General features: G+C 56.5%; 1 protein-coding gene across 1 annotated transcript in view; it reads right to left on the bottom strand.

Moving 5' to 3' along the window:
* The window catches only part of LOC140405318 (uncharacterized), a 364,062-nt gene extending 358,020 nt beyond the window's left edge, over positions 1-6,042 (bottom strand). The window contains exon 1 of the mRNA XM_072493609.1: positions 5,883-6,042. Coding sequence (XP_072349710.1) covers positions 5,883-6,042 — 160 coding nt within the window. The remainder of the gene's footprint in view (positions 1-5,882) is intronic.
* Positions 6,043-17,365: the final 11,323 nt, after the last annotated feature.

Raw genomic sequence — 17,365 nt, 5'->3', positions numbered from 1 at the left:
TGGGTGGTTTATGTATAGAATAACAGATACCCGGGAGTGAGTTACAGACTGGAATCTAATCGAGGGGTTCAGGGTGGTTTATGTATAGAATAACAGATACCTGGGAGTGAGTTACAGACTGGAATCTAATCGAGGGGTTCGCGGTGGTTTATATATAGAATACCAGATACCCGGGAGTGAGTTACAGACTGGAATCTAATCGAGGAGTTTGGGGTGGTTTATATATAGAATAACAGATACCCGGGAGTGAGTTACAGACTGGAATCTAATCGAGGGGTTCAGGGTGGTTTATATATAGAATAACAGATACCCGGGAGTGAGTTACAGACTGGAATCTAATCGAGGGGTTCGGGATGGTTTATATATAGAATAACAGATACCCGGGAGTGAGTTACAGACTGGAATCTAATCGAGGGTTTCAGGGTGGTTTATATATAGAATAACAGATACCCGGGAGCGAGTTACAGACTGGAATCTAATCGAGGGGTTCGGGATGGTTTATATATAGAATAACAGATACCCGGGAGTGAGTTACAGACTGGAATCTAATCGAGGGGTTCGCGGTGGTTTATATATAGAATAACAGATACCCGGGAGTGAGTTACAGACTGGAATCTAATCGAGGGGTTCGGGGTGGTTTATATCTGGAATAACAGACCCCCGGGAGTGAGTTACAGACTGGAATCTAATCGAGGAGTTCGGGGTGGTTTATATATGGAATAACAGATTCCCGGGAGTGAGTTACAGACTGGAATCTAATCGAGGGGTTCGGGGTGGTTTATATATGGAATAACAGATACCCGGGAGTGAGTTACAGACTGGAATCTAATCGAGGGGTTCGCGGTGGTTTATATATAGAATAACAGATACCCGGGAGTGAGTTACAGACTGGAATCTAATCGAGGGGTTCGGGGTGGTTTATATATGGAATAACAGATTCCCGGGAGTGAGTTACAGACTGGAATCTAATCGAGGGGTTCGGGGTGGTTTATATATAGAATAACAGATACCCGGGAGTGAGTTACAGACTGGAATCTAATCGAGGGGTTCGGGGTGGTTTATATATAGAATAACAGATACCCGGGAGTGAGTTACAGACTGGAATCTAATCGAGGGGTTCAGGGATGGTTTATATATAGAATAACAGATACCCGGGAATGAGTTACTGACTGGAATCTAATCGAGGGGTTCGGGGTGGTTTATATATAGAATAACAGATACCCGGGAGTGAGTTAGACTGGAATCTAATCTAGGGGTTAGGGATGGTTTATATATAGAATAACAGATACCCGGGAATGAGTTACTGACTGGAATCTAATCGAGGGGTTCGGGGTGGTTTATATATAGAATAACAGATACCCGGGAGTGAGTTAGACTGGAATCTAATCGAGGGGTTCAGGGTGGTTTATATATAGAATAACAGATACCCGGGAGTGAGTTACAGACTGGAATCTAATCGAGGGGTTCGGGGTGGTTTATATATAGAATAACAGATACCCGGGGGTGAGTTACAGACTGGAATCTAATCGAGGGTTTCAGGGTGGTTTATATATAGAATAACAGATACCCGGGAGTGAGTTACAGACTGGAATCTAATCGAGGGGTTCGCGGTGGTTTATATATAGAATAACAGATACCCGGGAGTGAGTTACAGACTGGAATCTAATCGAGGGGTTCGCGGTGGTTTATATATAGAATAACAGATACCCGGGAGTGAGTTACAGACTGGAATCTAATCGAGGGGTTCGGGGTGGTTTATATATGGAATAACAGATTCCCGGGAGTGAGTTACAGACTGGAGTCTAATCGAGGGGTTCGGGGTGGTTTATATATAGAATAACAGATACCCGGGAGTGAGTTACAGACTGGAATCTAATCGAGGGGTTCGGGGTGGTTTATATATAGAATAACAGATACCCGGGAGTGAGTTACAGACTGGAATCTAATCGAGGGGTTCAGGGTGGTTTATATATAGAATAACAGACCCCCGGGAGTGAGTTACAGACTGGAATCTAATCGAGGAGTTCGGGGTGGTTTATATATATAATAACAGATACCCGGGAGTGAGTTACAGACTGGAATCTAATCGAGGGGTTCGGGGTGGTTTATATATATAATAACAGATACCCAGGAGTGAGTTACAGACTGGAATCTAATCGAGGGGTTCGGGGTGGTTTATATATATAATAACAGATACCCAGGAGTGAGTTACAGACCGGAATCTAATCGAGGGGTTCGGGGTGGTTTATATATAGAATAACAGATACCCGGGAGTGAGTTACAGACTGGAATCTAATCGAGGGGTTCGGGGTGGTTTATATATAGAATAACAGATCCCCGGGAGTGAGTTACAGACTGGAATCTAATCGAGGGGTTCGGGATGGTTTATATATAGAATAACAGATACCCGGGAGGGAGTTACAGACTGGAATCTAATCGAGGGGTTTGGGGTGGTTTATATATAGAATAACAGATACCCGGGAGTGAGATACAGACTGGAATCTAATCGAGGGGTTCGAGGTGGTTTATATATAGAATAACAGATACCCGGGGGTGAGATACAGACTGGAATCTAATCGAGGGGTTCGGGGTGGTTTATATGTAGAATAACAGATACCCGGGAGTGAGTTACAGACTGGAATCTAATCGAGGGGTTCGAGGTGGTTTATATATAGAATAACAGATACCCGGGAGTGAGTTACAGACTGGAATCTAATCGAGGGGTTCGGGGTGGTTTATATATAGAATAACAGATACCCGGGAGTGAGTTACAGACTGGAATCTAATCGAGGGGTTCGGCGTGATTTATATATAGAATAACAGATACCCGGGAGTGAGTTACAGACTGGAATCTAATCGAGGGGTTCGGGGTGGTTTATATATAGAATAACAGATACCCGGGAGTGAGTTACAGACTGGAATCTAATCGAGGGGTTCAGGGTGGTTTATATACAGAATAACAGATACCCGGGAGTGAGTTACAGACTGGAATCTAATCGAGGGGTTCGGGGTGGTTTATATATAGAATAACAGATACCCGGGAGTGTGTTACAGACTGGAATCTAATCGAGGGGTTCGAGGTGGTTTATATATAGAATAACAGATACCCGGGAGTGAGTTACAGACTGGAATCTAATCGAGGGGTTCGGGGTGGTTTATATATAGAATAACAGATACCCGGGAGTGAGTTACAGACTGGAATCTAATCGAGGGGTTCGAGGTGGTTTATATATGGAATAGTCTTTGTCAATGTGAGGTCGTGTCTGACAAATCTGTTCGAGCTATTTGAGGAGGTAACAAGGAAGTTAGACAAAGGAGAACCAGTGGATGCAATATATTTAGATTTCCAGAAGGCCCACAATGTGCCGCAAAGGAGACTGTTAAATAAGTTAAGAGCCCATGGTGTTCAGGGTAAGATCCTGGCATGGATAGAGGATTGGCTGACTGGCAGGAGGCAGAGAGTGGGGATAAAGGGGTCTTTTTCAGGATGGGGATCGGGGGTTATGGGGAGAAGGCAGGAGAATGGGGATGAGAAAATATCAGCCATGGCGGAGCAGACTCGATGGGCCGAGCGGCCTAATTCTGCTCCTGTGTCTTATGGTCTACCCGTCTGGTCCCTGAGCTACCCGTTCGAGAATGACCGGCCCTTAAGGACTCGGACTGCTTCCCTGCAGGAGGAGGAGGAGGATTATCGCGATGTGACCACATTCGGGTAACTGGTCAGTCGTGGCCGTCGCCCGCACCGCCGCCTCCTCGGGCGAGCATGCCCGCGGCTCCGCCCGGTCCTGTGCTTGGGGGCCCGTCTCCGCCATCTCCCCCGCCGCTCTCTGCCCCCCACCCGTCGGGGGGCCCCGCCGGGCACTCCGGAACGCCCTCGCCCCCTCCTTCCGCCTCCCGCTTCCTGCAGCAGGAGTAGCGGTGGTTGATGTGCTGCGAGTACGAGCCGGAATGGGAGAACCGTTTCCCGCACCGGTCGCAGCGGTAGGGCTTCTCGCCCGAGTGCAGGCGGAGGTGTTCCATCAGGTGATGCTTATGTTTGAAGGCTTTCGAGCAGACGTCGCAGCGGTGTGGCCGTTTACCTGGGAGGGATGGAAAGGAGTCACGTTGGTGAGGTTGGGTGAGATCATGGACCCCCGTGCCCTACCTGTCCTGGGAGTGTTTGATGGGGACAGTGTAGAGGGAGCTTTACTCTGTATCTAACTCCGTGCTGTATCTGTCCTGGGAGTGTTTGATGGGGACAGTGCAGAGGGAGCTTTACTCTGTATCTAACTCCGTGCTGTATCTGTCCTGGGAGTGTTTGATGGGGACAGTGCAGAGGGAGCTTTACTCTGTATCTAACCCCGTGCTGTACCTGTCCTGGGAGAGTTTGATGGGGACAGTGTAGAGGGAGCTTTACAATTTATCTAACCCCGTGCTGTACCTGACCTGGGAGTGTTTGATGGGGACAGTGTAGAGGGAGCTTTACTCTGTATCTAACCCCGTGCTGTAACTGTCCTGGGAGTGTTTGATGGGGACAGTGTAGAGGGAGCTTTACTCTGTGTCTAACCCCGTGCTGTATCTGTCCTGGGTGTGTTTGATGGGGGCAGTGTAGAGAGAGCTTTACTCTGTATCTAACCCCGTGCTGTACCTGTCCTGGGAGTGTTTGATGGGGACAGTGTAGAGGGAGCTTTACTCTGTATCTAACCCCGTGCTGTACCTGTCCTGGGAGTGTTTGATGGGGACAGTGTAGAGGGAGCTTTACTCTGTATCTAACCCCGTGCTGTACCTGTCCTGGGAGTGTTTGATGGGGACAGTGTAGAGGGAGCTTTACTCTGTATCTAACCCGTGCTGTACCTGTCCTGGGAGTGTTTGATGGGGACAGTGTAGAGGGAGCTTTACTTTGTATCTAACCCCGTGCTGTACCTGTCCTGGGAGTGTTTGATGGGGACAGTGTAGAGGGAGCTTTACTCTGTATCTAACCCCATGCTGTACCTGTCCTGGGAATGTTTGATGGGGACAGTGTAGAGGGAGCTTTACTTTGTATCTAACCCCGTGCTGTACCTGTCCTGGGAGTGTTTGATGGGGACAGTGTAGAGGGAGCTTTACTTTGTATCTAACCCCGTGCTGTACCTGTCCTGGGAGTGTTTGATGGGGACAGTGTAGAGGGAGCTTTACTCTGTATCTAACCCCATGCTGTACCTGTCCTGGGAGTGTTTGATGGGGACAGTGTAGAGGGAGCTTTACTCTGTATCTAACCCCGTGCTGTACCTGTCCTGGGAGTGTTTGATGGGGACAGTGTAGAGGGAGCTTTACTCTGTATCTAACCCGTGCTGTACCTGTCCTGGGAGTGTTTGATGGGGACAGTGTAGAGGAGGCTTTACTCTGTATCTAACATCGTGCTGTACCTGTCCTGGGAGTGTTTGATGGGGGACAGTGTAGAGGGAGCTTTACTCTGTATCTAACCCCGTGCTGTACCTGTCCTGGGAGTGTTTGATGGGGACAGTGTAGAGGGAGCTTTACTCTGTATCTAACCCCGTGCTGTACCTGTCCTGGGAGTGTTTGATGGGGACAGTGTAGAGGGAGCTTTACTCTGTATCTAACCCCGTGCTGTACCTGTCCTGGGAGTGTTTGATGGGGACAGTGTAGAGGGAGCTTTACTCTGTATCTAACCCCGTGCTGTACCTATCCTGGGAGTGTTTGATGGGAACAGTGTAGAGGGAGCTTTACTCTGTATCTAACCCCGTGCTGTACCTGTCCTGGGAGTGTTTGATGGGGACAGTGTAGAGGGAGCTTTACTCTGTATCTAACCCCGTGCTGTACCTGTCCTGGGAGTGTTTGATGGGGACAGTGTAGAGGGAGCTTTACTCTGTAGCCAGCGAAGGTTCGACGTGGATTCCACTAACCTGTGTGCTCGTATTTGTGCCTGAGCAGGGAGCTACTCTTTTGGAAGTCCTTGTCACAATGGTCACAGGGGTACAGTCCGTCCACCGTCTTCCTCAGCCTCCTCCGGGGAATCCCGTATTCAACGTCACTCCCCTCCTCCATCAGAGGCAGGAACGTCATTGCCCGGCTGGCCAGGAGCTCCCCCTGTGAGGGGCACGAGAGTGCAGGAGAGAGAGAGGAACATTAACCTGCCCGAAACCCCGTCCCTACCTCTGTAACCTCCTCCAGCCCCCTACACCCCTCCCTATCTCTGTAACCTCCTCCAGCCCCCTACACCCCTCCCTATCTCTGTAACCTCCTCCAGTCCCCAACCCTCCCTATCTCTGTAACCTCCTCCAGCCCCCTACACCCCTCCCTATCTCTGTAACCTCCTCCAGTCCCCAACCCTCCCTATCTCTGTAACCTCCTCCAGCCCCCTACACCCCTCCCTATCTCTGTAACCTCCTCCAGCCCCCTACACCCCTCCCTATCTCTGTAACCTCCTCCAGTCCCCAACCCTCCCTATCTCTGTAACCTCCTCCAGCCCCCTACACCCCTCCCTATCTCTGTAACCTCCTCCAGCCCCCTACACCCCTCCCTATCTCTGTAACCTCCTCCAGTCCCCAACCCTCCCTATCTCTGTAACCTCCTCCAGCCCCCCTACACCCCTCCCTATCTCTGTAACCTCCTCCAGCCCCCTACACCCCTCCCTATCTCTGTAACCACCTCCAGCCCCCTACACCCCTCCCTATCTCTGTAACCTCCTCCAGTCCCCAACACTTCCTATCTCTGTAACCTCCTCCAGCCTCTACACCCCTCCCTATCTCTGTAACCTCCTCCAGCCCCTACAACCCTCCCTATCTCTGTAACCTCCTCCAGCCCCCTACACCCCTCCCGATCTCTGTAACCTCCTCCAGCCCCCTACACCCCTCCCTATCTCTGTAACCTCCTCCAGTCACCCTACACCCCTCCCTATCTCTGTAACCTCCTCCAGTCCCCTACACCCCTCCCTCTCTCTGTAACCTCCTCCAGCCCCTGCATCCCTCCATGTTTCTGTAACCTCCACCAGCCCCGACACCCCACCCTATCTCTGTAACCTCCTCCAGTCCCCTAAACCCTCCCTATCTCTGTAAACTCCTCCAGCCCCTACACCCCTCCCTATCTCTGTAACCTCCTCCAGCCCCTACACCCCTCCCTATCTCTGTAACCTCCTCCAGCCCCCTACACCCCTCCATATCTCTTTAACCTCCTCCAGCCCCCTTCACCCCTCCCTATCTCTGTAACCTCCTCCAGTCCCCCTACACCCCTCCCTATCTCTGTAACCTCGTCCATCCCCCTACACCCCTCCCTATCTCTGTAAGCTCCTCCAGCCCGCTACACACCTCCCTCTCTCTGTAACCTCCTCCAGCCCCTCCACCCCTCCCTATCTCTGAAACCTCCTCCAGCCCCCTACACCCCTCCCTTCTCTGTAACCTCCTCCAGCCCCCTAGACCCATCCCTATCTCTGTAACCTCCTCCAGCCCCTACACCCCTCCCTATCTCTGTAACCTCCTTCAGCCCCTACACCCCTCCCTATCTCTGTAACCTCCTCCAGCCCCCTACACCCCTCCCTATCTCTGTAACCTCCTCCAGCCCCCCTACACCCCTCCCTATCTCTGTAACCTCCTCCAGTCCCCTACACCCCTCCCTATCTCTGTAACCGCCTCCAGCCCCCTACACCCTCCCTATCTCTGTAACCTCCTCCACCCCCTACACCCCTCCCTATCTCTGTAACCTCCTCCAGCCCCCTACACCTCTCCCAATCTCTGTAACCTCCTTCAGCCCCCTACACCCCTCCCAATCTCTGTAACCTCCTCCAGCCCCCTACAACCCTCCCTATTTCTGTAACCTCCTCCAGTCCCCTTCAACCCTCCCTATCTCTGTAACCTCCACCAGCCCCTACACCCCTCCCTATCTCTGTAACCTCCTCCAGTCCCCTACAACCCTCCCTATCTCTGTAACCTCCTCCAGCCCCCTACACCCCTCCCTATCTCGTAACCTCGTCCACCCCCTACACCCCTCCCTATCTCTGTAACCTCCTCCAGCCCCCTACACCTCTCCCAATCTCTGTAACCTCCTTCAGCCCCCTACACCCCTCCCAATCTCTGTAACCTCCTCCAGCCCCCTACAACCCTCCCTATTTCTGTAACCTCCTCCAGTCCCCTTCAACCCTCCCTATCTCTGTAACCTCCACCAGCCCCTACACCCCTCCCTATCTCTGTAACCTCCTCCAGTCCCCTACAACCCTCCCTATCTCTGTAACCTCCTCCAGCCCCCTACACCCCTCCCTATCTCTGTAACCTCCTCCAGTCCCCTACAACCCTCCCTATCTCTGTAACCTCCTCAAGCCCCCTACACCCCTCCCTAGCTCTGTAACCTCCGCCAGCCCCTACACCCCTCCCTATCTCTGTAACCTCCTCCAGCCCCCGACACCCCTCCCTATCTCTGTAACCTCCTCCAGCCCCTACACCCCTCCCTATCTCTGTAACCTCCTCCAGCCCCTACACCCCTCCCCATCTCTGTAACCGCCTCCAGTTGCCTACAACCCTCCCTATCTCTGTAACCTCCTCCAGCCCCCTACAACCCACCCTATCTCGTAACCTCCTCCAGCACCCTACACCCCTCCCTATCTCTGTAACCCCCTCCAGTCCCCTACACCCCTCCCTATCGCTGTAACCTCCTCCAGCGCCTACACCCCTCCCTATCGCTGTAACCTCCTCCAGCGCCTACACCCCTCCCTATCTCTGTAACGTCCTCCTGCCCCCGACAACCCTCCCTATCCCTGTAACCTCCTCCAGCCCCCTACACCCCTCCCTATCTCTGTAACCTCCTCCAGCTCCCTACAACCCTCCCTATTCCTGTAACCTCCTCCAGCCCCCTACACCCCTCCCTATCTCTGTAACCTCCTCCAGCCCCCTACTACACTCCCTATCTCTGTAACTTCCTCCAGCCCCCTATACTCCTCCCTATCTCTGTTACCTCCTCCAGCCCCTACACCCCTCCCTATCTCTGTAACCTCCTCCAGTCCCCTACACCCCTCCCTATCTCTGTAACCTCCTCCAGCCCCTACAACCCTCCCTATCTCTGTATCCTCCTTAATCCCCCTGCACCCCTCCCGATCTCTGTAACCCCCTCCAGCCCCCTACACCTCTCCCTATCTCTGTAACCTCCTCCAGCCCCCTACAACCCTCCCTATCTCTGTAACCTCCTCCAGCCCCCTACACTCCTCCCTATCTTTGTAACCTCCTCCAGTCCCCAACCCTCCATATCTCTGTAACCTCCTCCAACCCCCTACACCCCTCCCTATCTCGGTAACCTCCTCCAGCCCCCTACTACCCTCCCTATCTCTGTACCCTCCTCCAGCCCCCTACACCCCTCCCTATCTCTGTAACCTCCTCCAGCCCCCTACACCCCTCCCTATTTCTGTAACCTCCTACAACCCCTACAACCCTCCCTATCTCTGCAACCTCGTCTCGCCCCAAAGACCCTCCCTATCTCTGCAACCTCCTCCAGCCCCTACAACCCTCCCTATCTCTGTAACCTCCTCCAACCCCTAAACCCCTCCCTTATTCTGTAACATCCTCCAGCCCCTACACCCCTCCCTATCTCTGTACCCTCCTCCAGCCCCCTACACCCCTCCCTATTTCTGTAACCTCCTCCAGCCCCCCCATCTCTGTAACCTCCTCCAGCCCCCTACACCCCTCCCTATCTCTGTAACCTCCTCCAGCCCCCCTACACCCTTCCCCATCTCTGTAACCTCCTCCAGCCCCCTACACCCCTCCCTATCTCTGTAACCTCCTCCAGCCCCCTACACCCTCCCTATCTCTGAAACCTCCTCCAGCCCCCCTACACCCCTCCCTATCTCTGTAACCTCCTCCAGCCCCCTACAACCCTCCCCAGCTCTATAACCCGCTCCAGCCCCCTACAACCCTCCCTATCTCTGTAACCTCCTCCAGCCCCCCTACACCCCTCCCTATCTCTGTAACCTCCTCCAGCCCCCTACAACCCTCCCCATCTCTATAACCTCCTCCAGCCCCCGACACCTCCCTGTCTCTGTAACCTCCTCCAGCCCCCTAAACCCCTCCCTATCTCTGAAACCTTCTCCAGACCCCTACACCCCTCCCTATCTCTGTAACCTCCTCCAGCCCCCGACACCCCTCCCTATCTCCGTAACCTCCTCCAGCCCGTACACCCCTCCCTATCCCTGTAACCTCCTCCAGCCCCCTACACCCCTCCCTATCTCTGTAACCTCCTCCAGCCCCCTACACCCCTCCCTATCTCTGTAACCTCCTCCATCCCCCTACACCCCTCCCTATCTCTGTAACCTCCTCCAGCCCCCTACACCCCTCCCTATCTCTGTAACCTCCTCCAGCCCCCTACACCCCTCCCTATCTCTGTAACCTCCTCCAGCCCCCTACACCCCTCCCTATCTCTGTCACCTTCTCCAGACCCCTACACCCCTCCCTATCTCTGTAACCTCCTCCAGTCCCCCTACACCCCTCCCTATCTCTGTAACCTCCTCCATCCCCCTACACCCCTCCCTATCTCTGTAACCTTCTCCAGACCCCTACACCCCTCCCTATCTCTGTAACCTCCTCCAGCCCCTACACACTCCCTATCTCTGTGACCTCCTCCAGCCCCCTACAACCCTCCGTATCTTTGTAACCTCCTCCATCCCCTACACCCCTCCCTATCTCTGTAACCTCCTCCAGCCCCCTACACCCCTCCCTATCTCTGTAACCTCCCCCAGCCACCTATACCCCTCCCAATTTCTGTAACCTCCTCCAGCCCCCCCATCTCTGTAACCTCCTCCAGCCCCCTACACCCCTCCCTATCTCTGTAACCTCCTCCAGCCCCCTACACCCTCCCTATCTCTGTAACCTCCTCCATCCCCCTACACCCCTCCCTATCTCTGTAACCTTCTCCAGACCCCTACACCCCTCCCTATCTCTGTAACCTCCTCCAGCCCCTACACACCTCCCTATCTCTGTGACCTCCTCCAGCCCCCTACAACCCTCCGTATCTTTGTAACCTCCTCCATCCCCTACACCCCTCCCTATCTCTGTAACCTCCTCCAGCCCCCTACACCCCTCCCTATCTCTGTAACCTCCCCCAGCCACCTATACCCCTCCCAATTTCTGTAACCTCCTCCAGCCCCCCCATCTCTGTAACCTCCTCCAGCCCCCTACACCCCTCCCTATCTCTGTAACCTCCTCCAGCCCCCTACACCCTCCCTATCTCTGTAACCTCTTCCGGCCCCCCTACACCCCTTCCCATCTCTGTAACCTCCTCCAGCCCCCTACACCCCTCCCTATCTCTGTAACCTCCTCCAGCCCCCTACACCCCTCTCTATCTCTGTAACCTCCTCCAGTCCCCTACACCCTCCCTATCTCTGTAACATCCTCCAGTCCCCTACAACCCTCCCCATCTCTATAACCTCATCCAGCCCCCTACACCTCCCTGTCTCTGTAACTTCCATCGCCCCCCTACAACCCTCTCTATCTCTGTAACCTCCTCCAGCCCCCTACACCTCCCTATCTCTGTAACCTCCTCCAGCCCCTCTACACCCCTCCCTATCTCTGTAACCCCCTTCATCCCCCTACACCCCTCCCTATCTCTGTAACCTACTCCAGACCCCTACACCCCTCCCTGTCTCTGTAACCTTCTCCAGACCCCTACACCCGTACCTATCTCTGTAACCTCCTCCAGTCCCCTACACTCCTCCCTATCTCTGTAACCTCCTCCAGTCCCCTACACCCCTCCCTATCTCTGTAACCTCCTCCAGTCCCCTACACCCCTCCCTATCTCTGTAACCTCCTCCAGTCCCCTACAAACCTCCCTATCTCTGAAACCTCCACCAGCCCCGACAACCCTCCCTTTCTCTGTAACCTCCTCCAGCCCCCTACACCCTCCCTATCTCTGTAACCTCTTCCAGCCCCCTACACCCCTCCCTATCTCTGTAACCTCCTCCAGCCCCCTGCACCCCTCCCTATCTCTGTAACCTCCACCAGCCCCGACAACCCTCCCTATCTCTGTAACCTCCTCCATCCCCTACACCCCTCCCTATCTTTGTAACCTCCTCCAGCCCCCTACACCCCTCCCTATCTCTGTAACCTCCTCCAGCCCCCTACACCCCTCCCAATCTCTGTAACCTCCTCCAGCCCCCTACACCCCTCCCAATCTCTGTAATCTCCTCCAGCCCCCTACACCCCTCCCTATCTCTGTAACCTCCTCCAGCCCCCTACACCCCTCCCAATCTCTGTAATCTCCTCCAGCCCCCTACACCCCTCCCTATCTCTGTAACCTCCTCCAGCCCCCTACACCCCTCCCAATCTCTGTAACCTCCTCCAGCCCCCTACACCCCTCCCTATCTCTGTAATCTCCTCCAGCCCCCTACACCCCTCCCTATCTCTGTAACCTCCTCCAGCCCCCTACACCCCTCCCAATCTCTGTAACCTCCTCCAGCCCCCTACACCCCTCCCAATCTCTGTAATCTCCTCCAGCCCCCTACAACCCTCCCCATCTCTGTAACCCTCCTACAGCCCCCTGCACCCCTCCCTATCCCTGTAACCTCCTGCAGCCCCTACACCCCTCCCTATCTCTGTAACCTCCTCCAGTCCCTACACCCCTCCCTATCTCTGTAACCTCCTCCAGCCCCCTACACCCCTCGCTATCTCTGTAACCTCCTCCAGCCCCTGCACCCCTCCCTATCTCTGTAACCTCCTCCAGCCCCCTACACCCCTCCCTAACTCTATAACCTCCTCCAGTCCCCTACAACCCTCCCTATCTCTGTAACCTTCTCCAGCCCCCTACACCCCTCCCTATCTCTGTAACCTCCTCCAGCCCCTACACCCCTATCTCTGTTACCCTCCTCCAGCCCCCTACACCCCCTCCCTATCTCTGTAACCTCCTCCAACCCCTACACCCCTATCTCTGTTACCCTCCTCCAGCCCCCTACACCCCCTCCCTATCTCTGTAACCTCCTCCAACCCCCTACACCCCTCCCTATCTCTGTAACCTCCTCCAGCCCCCTACACCCTCCCTATCTCTGTAACCTCCTCCAGCCCCCTACACCCTCCCTATCTCTGTAACCTCCACCAGCCCCTGATACCCCTCCCTATCTCTGTAACCTCCTCCAGCCCCCTACAACCCTATCTCTGTAACCTCCTCCAGCCCCCTACACCCCTCCCTATCTCTGTAACCTCCTCCAGCCCCCTACACCCCTCCCTATCTCTGTAACCTCCTCCAGCCCCCTACACCCCTCCCTATCTCTGTAACCTCCTCCTGCCCCCTACACCCCTCCCTATCTCTGTAACCTCCCCCAGCCCCCCTACACCCCTCCCTATCTCTGTAACTTGCTCCCGTCCACTGAACTTTCCCTGTTTCACCCCCAACAATTTATTTACCAGAATGAGGTGGTGATGCTTCCTCTGCAATGGGATATCTTCGGCCGTGACATAGGCGTAGCCCAGCTGTGGGGGCAGGAAGCCCGGGTAGGGTTGCAAAGCGGAGACGCTGTGGAAGTAGGGGTTGGGGAAGGGGATGTTGGCACAGCCCGGTGCGTGGCTGCAGGCGGGGAAGTCCAGGTACCCCCGGTCCTCCCGCTCCCCAGGCCGCCACGCTGAACTGCCCGCCAGGTCCGGGCTCCATCCGCCCCGCTTTGGCAGTGAGAGGTCGAGGGGCTCCGCCTGTCCCCCCTCGGCGAAGGAGGATGGCGATCCCGCGGAGCGCGGTTCGGTGGACAGGTCCAGCGGGGATACGTGGGGATGCCCATCCTGCGCGATGTGGGAAACCCGCGGGGCCCGGGCCGGATAGGGGCTCCCGCCGGGGAATACGTCCATGAACCTCAGCAGGCTGCGGGCGACGGGGGGCACGTCCGGGAATGGGGCCTGCCCCCGCAACGAAGCGTTGAACGTCCTCCCCCCTGGGCGACGGCCGGAGTCTCCGGCCGGGCAGGGGCCCCCAGTGTCGCCATACTCCAGAGGTTCCTCTTTGACCATCGGCGCAGAAGCGGTCCGCGCGTCCAGGCGAAGGCATTTCCTGTTCCTGAGGTGGGAGCTGTAGGAACCGGAGTGGGAGAACCGCTTCGTGCAGTGGGCGCACTCGTAGGGCTTCTCACCTGTGGAGGAGGCAGAGGGGAGGATCAGAGAAGGGTTGGCGACGCGGAGGGGTGGGTGAGGAGAGGGTCAATACTGAGGGAGCGCCGCACTGTGGGAGGGTCAGTGCTGAGGGAGCTCCGCACTGTGGGAGGGTCAGTGCTGAGGGAGCTCCGCACTGTGGGAGGGTCAGTGCAGAGGGAGCGCCGCACTGTGGGAGGGTCAGTGCTGAGGGAGTGCCGCACTGCGGGAGGGTCAGTGCTGAGGGAGCGCCGCACTGTGAGAGGGTCAGTGCTGAGGGAGTGCCGCACTGAGGGTCAGTGCTGAGGGAGCGCCGCACTGTGGGAGGGTCGGTGCTGAGGGAGGGCCGCACTGTGGGAGGGTCAGTGCTGAGGGAGCTCAGCTCTGTGGGAGGGTCAGTGCTGAGGGAGCGCCGCACTGTGGGAGGGTCGGTGCTGAGGGAGCGCTGCACTGTGGGAGGGTCAGTGCTGAGGGAGCGCCGCACTGTGGGAGGGTCAGTGCTGAGGGAGCGCCGCACTGTGGGAGGGTCAGTGCTGAGGGAGCTCCGCACTGTGGGAGGGTCAGTGCTGAGGGAGCGCCGCACTGTGGGAGGGTCAGTGCTGAGGGAGCTCCGCACTGTGGGAGGGTCAGTGCTGAGGGAGCGCCGCACTGTGGGAGGGTCGGTGCTGAGGGAGCGCTGCACTGTGGGAGGGTCAGTGCTGAGGGAGCGCCGCACTGTGGGAGGGTCAGTGCTGAGGGAGCTCCGCACTGTGGGAGGGTCAGTGCTGAGGGAGGACCGCACTGTGGGAGGGTCAGTGCTGAGGGAGCTCCGCACTGTGGGAGGGTCAGTGCTGAGGGAGCCCCGCACTGTGGGAGGATCAGTGCTGAGGGAGCTCCGCACAGTGGGAGGGTCGGTGCTGAGGGAGCGCCGCACTGTGGGAGGGTCAGTGCTGAGTGAGCGCTGCACTGTGGGAGGGTCAGTGCTGAGGGTGCGCCGCACTGTGGGAGGGTCAGTGCTGAGGGAGCTCCGCACTCTGGGAGGGTCAGTGCTGAGGGAGCTCCGCACTGTGGGAGGGTCAGTGCTGAGGGAGCTCCGCACTGTGGGAGGGTCAGTGCTGAGGGAGCGCCGCACTGTGGGAGGGTCAGTGCTGAGGGAGCTCAGCTCTGTGGGAGCGTCAGTGCTGAGAGAGTGCCGCACTGTGGGAGGGTCAGTGCTGAGGGAGCGCCGCACTGAGGGAGGGTCAGTGCTGAGGGAGTGCCGCACTGTGGGAGGGTCAGTGCTGAGGGAGCGACGCAATGTGGGAGGGTCAGTGCTGAGGGAGCGCCGCACAGTGGGAAGGTCAGTGCTGAAGGAGCGCCGCACTGTGGGAAGGTCAGTGCTGAGGGAGCGCCGCACTGTGGGAAGGTCAGTGCCGAGGGAGCGCCGTATTGTGGGAGGGTCAGTGCTGAGGGAGCTCCGCACTGTGGGAGGGTCGGTGCTGAGGGAGCTCCGCACTGTGGGAGGGTCGGTGATGAGGGAGCTCCGCACTGTGGGAGGGTCAGTGCTGAGGGAGCGCCGCACTGTGGGAGGGTCAGTGCTGAGGGAGCGCCGCACTGTGGGAGGGTCAGTGCTGAGGGAGCGCCGCACTGTGGGAGGGTCAGTGCTCAGGGAGCGCCGCACTGTGGGAGGGTCAGTGCTGAGGGGGCGCCGTATTGTGGGAGGGTCGGTGCTGAGGGAGCTCCGCACTGTGAGAGGGTCAGTGCTGAGTGAGCGCCGCACTGTTGGAGGGTCGGTGCTGAGGGAACGCCGCACTGTGGGAGGGTCAGTGCTGAGGGAGCTCCGCACTGTGGGAGGGTCGGTGCTGAGGGAGCTCCGCACTGTGGGAGGGTGAGTGCTGAGGGAGCGCCGCACTGTGGGAGGGTCAGTGCTGAGGGAGCGCCGCACTGTGGGAGGGTCAGTGCTGAGGGAGCGCCGCACTGTGGGAGGGTCAGTGCTGAGGGAGCGCCGCACTGTGGGAGGGTCAGTGCTGAGACCCATGTCAATCCATCAGGACTTACCGCTGTGTATTCGGATATGCTCCTTTAGATGATGTTTATATTTGAATGCTTTCCCACAATCTGTGCATTTAAACTTCCGATCCACAGCACTCTCACCTGCTATTTGACCCTGTGAAGCATCACAACAAGAGATCAGTGAATCCAATCACCTTCCGCGCGCTCCCTGCCGGTCACTCGCTCCCTGTCCAGCAGTAGCTCAACTTCAACACCTTTCAGCTTGTGGTCAATCCTCCTACGCCCCTCCCCATCTCTGTAACCTCCTCCAGTCCCCCTACGCCCCTCCCTATCTCTGTAACCTCCTCCAGTCCCCTAGAACCCTCCCTATCTCTGTAACCTCCTCCAGCCCCCTACACCCCTCCCTATCTCTGTAACCTCCTCCAGCCCCCTACACCCCTCCCTATCTCTGTAACCTCCTCCAGCCCCCTACACCACTCCCTATCTCTGTAACCTCCTCCAGCCCCCTACACCGCTCCCTATCTCTGTAACCTCCTCCAGCCCCCTACACCACTCCCTATCTCTGTAACCTCCTCCAGTCCCCCTACGCCCCTCCCTATCTCCGTAACCTCCTCCAGTCCTCTACACCCCTCCCTATCTCAGTAACCTCTTCCAGCTCCCTACACCCCTCCCTATCTCTGTAACCACCTCCAGTCCCCAACACCCCTCCCTATCTCTGTAACCTCCTCCAGCCCCCTACACCCCTCCCCATCTCTGTAACCTCCCCCAGTCCCCCTACGCCCCTCCCTATCTCTGTAACCTCCTCCAGCCCCCTACACCCCTCCCTATCTCTGTAACCTCCTCCAGCCCCCTACACCCCTCCCTATCTCTGTAACCTCCTGCAGCCCCTACACTCTCCCTATCTCTAACCTCCTCCAGCTCCTACAACCCTCCCTATCTCCGTAACCTCCTCCAGCTCCTACAACCCTCCCTTTCACTGTAACCTCCTCCAGCCCCCTACACCCCTCCCTATCTCTGTAACCTACTCCAGCCCCCCTACAACCCTCCCTATCTCTGTAACCTCCTCCAGTCCCCTACACCCCTCCCTATCTCTGTAACCTCCTCCAGCCCCCCTACACCCCTCCCAATCTCTGTAACCTCCTCCAGCCCCCCTACACCCCTCCCTTTCTCTGTAACCTCCTCCAGCACCCTACACCCCTCCCCATCTCTGTAACCTCCTCCAGTCCCCCTACACCCCTCCCTATCTCTGTAACCTCCTCCAGCTCCCTACACCCCTCCCTATCTCTGTAACCTCCTCCAGCCCCCTACAACCCTCCCCATCTCTGGAACATCCTCCA

This window comes from Scyliorhinus torazame, chromosome X, assembly GCF_047496885.1.
Source record: "Scyliorhinus torazame isolate Kashiwa2021f chromosome X, sScyTor2.1, whole genome shotgun sequence".
Lineage (NCBI taxonomy): Eukaryota > Metazoa > Chordata > Chondrichthyes > Carcharhiniformes > Scyliorhinidae > Scyliorhinus > Scyliorhinus torazame.
This window is presented reverse-complemented; position numbering and strand designations above follow the sequence as displayed.